The sequence below is a fragment of the Otolemur garnettii genome, unplaced genomic scaffold, assembly GCF_000181295.1.
Source record: "Otolemur garnettii isolate 467f Iridium unplaced genomic scaffold, OtoGar3 scaffold00329, whole genome shotgun sequence".
NCBI lineage: Eukaryota > Metazoa > Chordata > Mammalia > Primates > Galagidae > Otolemur > Otolemur garnettii.
The window spans coordinates 141,010-147,725 of record NW_003852724.1 but is presented as its reverse complement, the minus strand read 5'-3'; the positions used below and the strand labels follow the sequence as shown (position 1 = coordinate 147,725).

The window sequence follows — 6,716 nt, the reverse complement described above, 5'->3', positions numbered from 1 at the left end:
GTGACCTATTACCATACTACTACACTCCAGACTGGGTGACAGAGTGAGATCCTGTTCCAGAGGGAAAAAAAATGTCAGGCATATTCTCAAGCAGAATTGTTCTGTGACAGAGTTCGCATTTGCCATCTGTCTGCAATCCTTTTCAGTGCGTTTTCTATATTAAATCAGCAGCCTTAATTAGGAAAGAAATAGGAAAACGGAAAGATTATTCACATTCATCTATGAGGACGTAATCTAGTAGAGTCTCTTTTATCTGAAGGCGGTGGGTCTACCTAATTAAAAGGCCAATTAAACAAGTATTATTAAAATAAAATAAATACTGGCAATAATTTAAGTTAAAACATATAAATGTACATTTATCAATTGTTTGAAGGAGAGGCAAGACTTCTTTTTATGAAGACTTATGAAGACGGGTCTCCTTAATGAAGTTATATGTTGCGTTTTTCGTAGAAACAGCATCCATAATGGCTTACTCTTTTCCAGTTTGGGATTTAGAATGAAAAGCCTGCAAATAATTGAGAAATAGTTTGGCTTCAGGTTTTTGTTTTTCCCAGTTTCTTATAGTTGTGTCACCCACACAATTTAACAACACTTTCTTTTCAACAATGTATGTTTATGGACTATTTTCAAAGCATTCGACTTAGTTTGCAGGGAGACAACACTTCTTTCCATTTATATTTAGTTTACATATAATTGACTATGAAATTACACATAAGTACAGTGACATGTAAAATTGGCATAAACAAGATAGTAAACACAATTGACTTTGGGTGGCCATATAACTCCACTGCTTGGGAAGCATATGGAAGAATGCAGAATATCCTCCCAGCCATGAATCCTACTAGTCATGTGCCGGAGAGGAAATATAGAACATCAGTTAATATGATAAGTCACTTATGAGATTTCCAACGCTGCTCCCCTGACATACGCTTTTCGGTAGAGATCTGGAGATAATAAACTGTAAAATATTGTTCATTTAATAATGATATTATAGAATATTAAAATATACATCTCTTGAGGCATATTACTTGGGCAAATACTTTTTCCAACTATGTAAAAAGCTTCCTCTGTTAGTCTTTTTATAAGGTTTGAGCAAGTAGACCTAGTGAGAAAATAGTGGATAAATGATAACAACTCACTTGGTCTTGTGCAACAGATAAAAGCTGGAATTTCAGCAGAGAGGGATGGAAAGGATAAAAAGATGCAGAGGGAAACATTTCTTTATGTTTAGGTAAATGTATGTGTGTGTGCTCACCCACTTGCACACACATACATATGCTGATAATAGTGAGCATTTATTAATTTGAAATACAGAAGAAAAGAGACACAAACTGAGTCCTCAAAGAGATTAGGACCTATGGAAATTAGACAGAAATGCTTTCTAATGGCACGTTTGTTTTACTTAACAAACCCTCACCTTTAATTCTCCTTCACTGCCTTCCTTATGGAGTTCTTACTAAAGGCTTCTGATTTAAACGAGCTCTCTTTATAATAGGCAAGAATAGAAGTTAAGAAGATGGCTTTGTTTCTTTTACAGCTGGTCCTTTGGGATTCTGCTCTATGAGATGGTGACTCTAGGTAAGGATGAGCCCTAAAGTAGTGTGCATCTGTACGTAGCAGTGTTTATTTAGGTGGTAGATGACACATGCTTTGAGAAAAGGTTTCAGTTCCACTCTGAAGTTTGAACTGGGCTAACATGAAATCCGAGCCTGATTTTGAGATAGTCCTGTCAAGTGGTGTTTCCTTAGCTATCCTGCTCCCTCCTTCTCTGTCCTTTTTTTCCCCCTCTCTTCCTCCTTTCATTTCTGCAAACATTACCAATTCCAAAGGATGTTTTCAAATTCCAAAGATCCAGAGTGATCTTGCGTAAACATGCTTTCTTCAGATGTATTAATCCATTTCATTGAGAAACTACAGCACCTTTCCATGCTGTTAGGAGTGGAGGATGGGTCTTATTTCTTACTTTGTCTTATTTTATTGCTTTCCTCAAGACTCATAATTCTCCTAACTGATCAGTTTTGCCCCCAAATACCTTTCCCCCAGATTTACTAAGCGATATCCTTACTTGATCACCAGGGAGCATTTGTGCTGTACAGAGCATTTTCCCTGTGGTTATACCTTTTGCAGGCAATTAGCTCAAATGGATAGGGAATAGTGTTAGTTACTGTTCATATTTGGAGGACTCTAAAGTTCGTGGGCTACTCTCATTCTTTCCATAAATGACAGGGGCACCACCGTATCCTGAAGTCCCTCCTACCAGCATCCTACAGCATCTACAGAGAAGAAAAATCATGAAGAGACCTAGTAGCTGCACACACACCATGTAAGTGTCCTTAAAAGCCTATTCTTCCCTCATTCCAAATCTTTTTGCTCCCTATTAATCATCCCTTTTTCAAAGTGGTCCGGATGATACTCAGCAGTCCTAGTGTGTTAATGTATAAGCTTTAAACATTATGCAGTAAAACACATCTTATAGGATATAGACACACACACAGACCCTGCCCCCCCCCCACAATGTTGAGGCAACTCCCGAGCACTCTATTAGGAATATAATTCTGATAAAGGGCAGTTCCACAGGAAGCTTCTAAAACAGGTAGGATGTACACCACATGCAATGGAAGCACAGTTGTGTTTTGTCTAATTGTCAGTCTTCTACCAGCCTCAGTTCAGGAACAACTGTAATAAAATTCATTCACTATATTTGAATTACTTGTTCAGAGTATACCAGTTTCATATTTGATGTTTAACTTTTAAAAATTACTGACTCCCAGTTTTCCCAGTTCTCAGTATGACAGAATTCAATCAGAAGATGATGGGTAAGAAAGGCAGAAGGACCCAATTTTATCAGCAGAAAGAGACCGTGGACTAACCTGAAAGCAGAAAATTAAAAAATGAAATACAGAATTTTATTACCAATGAAATTCAAAAAGGAGCTGTTCTGGAATATAAGAAGAAGTTAAATTATGTTTAAGAAGGCAGTAAAGAGTACATTGCAGTTCTTAGAACTGCTGCTATTTTAATTTTTTCAGCATTGGATTGGTAAATTACAAGTACTTGGTTTTCCCTACAATGAGTAGTTATTGTATTAAGCAGATTATGAAGTTTAAATATTTTAACTGTGTATGTGTATACAGACATGCACACTCAGTTTAGTAATGTGGCTAGAAATAGCAGAATGCAATTGTTGACAAACATCTCTAAGTGTTAAAGGCTGTCCTTGATACTGGGGGAGGCACTTCACTGACAAAGTACCTCACCTAAAAGAACTTAACAATTTGATGAGGATATATCTGAAACAACATGAAAATCAACCTAAAGTATGCACAATATAGAATGATTAAAAATGTCCATCTCAAGTTGTAGAGTAAGAAAGACAAGTGTGTTTAGTCTTAGTTCTGTTCCTTGACTGTTCAGTGTTTACAGTGCACAATAGAACAAATATAGTGAAAAAACTGTCCCGTCATACTCTGTAGTTCAAAAAATTTTGAGTCATTTCTATCATAGAATAGTATCTATTGAGATGATGCTATTAAGAGACTCAATGTAAAGAGGATGAAAAGAATATCAGTCTCTGGGAAGAATATGAGAAACAAAGCAAATGGAAGATGAAGAATTACGGGATTTTTTAAAGATTTTTTTTTGCGAGAGGAGATATGTTCCCCCATATTTGATTGCCAACGAGGTCAGTCTTTCTTGTTCCCCTCAGGTATAGTATTATGAAGTGCTGTTGGCGCTGGAGTGAGGACAGCCGCCCCTCCCCTCGAGAGCTACACTTGCGTCTAGAAGCCGCCTCTCGAACTGCAGATGACAAGGCTGTGTTGCAAGTACCAGAGTTGGTGGTTCCTGAATTGTATGCAGCTGTAGCTGGCATCCAAGCAGAGAGCCTTTCCTACAACTACAGCGTCCTCTGAAGACCCCCAGGCAAGAAAAACTTAGGGGTGATTATGTACTTGGAATCAAGGACAAATAATGGACTTTCTAGTGGGACATAAAGACAGAAAGGGGACATAGATCCTGGATGTTCCTTTACTCTAGAAATCTCAAATGACCATACACCTTGAGATGAGAAACACTGTCCATCTCATTTCTGCTGTCCCATTCCTAGAGACCCTGGATAGAAGTGGTGAACAGTGTCATTGCAAAGGAGGTTTTAGAAATCTGCAGTGTTTGTTGGGGCTTGGTATAAATACACTGGTCTCTCACATCCTAGCCTAGCCATGTTTTCATCTATTAAAGGTTCAGATAATTTAGGATGAAAGGAGGGAATAGAAATCCAAGAAAGGTGTTGAAGAGAGAGAGAATTCAAGGTTCTACTTGCTCAGGATTATAGGTATGGACCAAGACCTGCTTCAAAGAGAAGGTAGAACATAAAGTTCTTCAGTCCTGGTACCTACATGTAGAGTTAGGGGAGAACTATGGAGGAAAAGTTCTGCATTTCCCCTTGGATACAGATGAGGGAAAGAGGGTTAATTATGAGACAGGTAAAGTTTGCTTGGTACTACTTTTAATTAGAAGCTGGAGGAGTCATTTCATGATTAAAAACATTTAAAATATATTGTTCATCAGGCTAGCTTCCCAATCCCTATTAGACTAAGAAGACGAATTCTAGAGAGTCAGTTAGATCAACAACAAAAATCTGTGTGTGCACACATGCGTGTATGTGTGTGCAAACTGGAAATGTGAAACCAAGCAAGAAGGCTTACACACTCAAATGATTTTTAACATGGGCCAGAGAACATAATCTGATGCAGAAGGATGGTAGCTTCTAATTTTCAATCATGCACTTATGTACTGTGACACTTACCTCATTAACTTAATATTTATTGAGTGGAAATAGGTTTTTCTGGTATACAGGTACCAAAATCTCTACTATAGAGAAGATTAAAGTAAATAATTGGAGATTAATGTTAATAGAAAAATTTAAGAGACAATCCAAATTGCCAGAAAGGTGATTTCTTTATGGGTTAAATGGAGGTAATTCCTACCTCACAGGGTTGTTGTGAGGATTGAATGAGAGTATGTATTTGTAAGGCATCTGGCGCAATATATGTACTCAATAAATGTCAGTTTTTTTTCTTTTGCCCTTCATGACTTGGGACCTTTTAATATATTTTTCACTTAAAATCTACTGTGGCCAAGAAGTGAAGCTCAGTCTGCAACATCGCAAGGCAGGCCATACCTCAGATGGTGGTGTGGTACAAGTATTACATGACCCAAACAGTAAATTCATCGTTTTTGTGTGAACTTCTGGTTGCTGATAGTAACTATTACTATTTCAAAGTATGGAAAATAGCTTGATGAAGAAAACTCTTGTTGATCACAGTATGCCGTGATTTTAAAGAACCCTCTGGTTACTAATGAAGGGGCATCTAAGGCTGCTGTGGAATGATGACTGGCAGCTGAAAAGGTGGCGTAAGTTGGAATCCTGTTGGAGTCATGATGAATCAGCTAACTGAACACTACTACTTCCTGCTGCTGTGGGAATACCACAATGATGAGTCAGGATTTAAGGGGATAGTGGGTGGGAGTAGGAAGAAGGGAGGTAGAGTGGCTTCCCACAAAACCGTGAAGTGCTTTGGAACCCCACTGTTGCCTCTCAGCTGTTCGTGTAAGTCAAATTTACAAAGTATTTACTTATTTGACTATTTAAAAAAACCCGAGTGTTAAGGCTCACTTTGCCAGAGACTACGGTAGATGTTGGATTAAAACAAAAACAAAAAACAGAAAGCTTTGAATTAAAGCCCTAGAAGGTAAGAGGTATTATATATTTATTTGCATGGGTGTCAGTGCATTACAAATTGTGTTAAGTACTGTGAAGAAAAGTATAGGTAACAAATACATGGATACAGTCCTTTCCGCTGGGGCAAGGTGAATGAGGGCATTAATGAGTGGATGCAGTCCCTTCCACTGGGGCAAGATGAATGAATGTATTAATGAATGGACTGTGTCCATTCATGGAATTGAGGCCTAGGAAATTAACATGAAATTGACCCAGGCATGGGAAATGGGGGGTTCCCTGTTCAGCCATTTAAGTGAAAGCAGAAGGAGACACTAAGGTGCAGTTATCTCCCCAGTATGGTAGCTGTTTGACCTCTCTGGCTACTGGAGCGTCAGACAAGGGTCCTCCTCTTGCCTACCCTTCAGCCCGCTGGTTCGCCTGCCGTCTGGTACAGCCAGGGTGGAGGTGGCCAGGTCTGCCCCTCAGCTCCAGTGAGCTGGCTGGGGAGCCACCTGTCCTGTATCAATTTTAAAGATTAAATTAACAATTATAAGAAAGAAACATCTATGAACATAGCTCCCTGACTTGTTTCATCACTGTAAAATTGAAAGAAAGTGAAAAACACTAGTGGGAAATCACTGTTTTATTAATCAATGTTGTGAATAAATCATTAAGTCTCAATTTCAATTGGAATTAGGAAATGTTTATTTCTTACCTACTTCACTTAGGGTTTTGAAGTTGACCACTGTTTTAGCAAAAGCAGAAACAGTACTTTGGCTTAATTTAAGCAGCTGAAACATTTATTTTCATGAGGAAATATCAGCAAGTATTCTAATTTGGAGCCTGTAACAACTGAGACCAAAAAATGCTCACAAAATGTTTTCATTATTTCCAGCTGAACTAAGAGAGTATGAAAAGGTTCTTATGTAACTGTGATGACCAACACATAGTCGCCACTAGCCATGTGTGGCTATATAAACGTTAACACAATCACAAT

The 6,716-nt window shown here is 38.3% G+C and overlaps 1 protein-coding gene across 1 annotated transcript in view; it reads left to right on the top strand.

The window, feature by feature from the left end:
• The window catches only part of STYK1 (serine/threonine/tyrosine kinase 1), a 14,118-nt gene extending 10,189 nt beyond the window's left edge, over positions 1-3,929 (top strand). Inside the window, exons 7-9 of the mRNA XM_003803547.1 lie at positions 1,538-1,578; positions 2,227-2,323; positions 3,707-3,929. Coding sequence (XP_003803595.1) covers positions 1,538-1,578; positions 2,227-2,323; positions 3,707-3,911 — 343 coding nt within the window. The 3' untranslated portion in view covers positions 3,912-3,929. The remainder of the gene's footprint in view (positions 1-1,537; positions 1,579-2,226; positions 2,324-3,706) is intronic.
• The last annotated feature ends 2,787 nt before the right edge of the window (positions 3,930-6,716 follow it).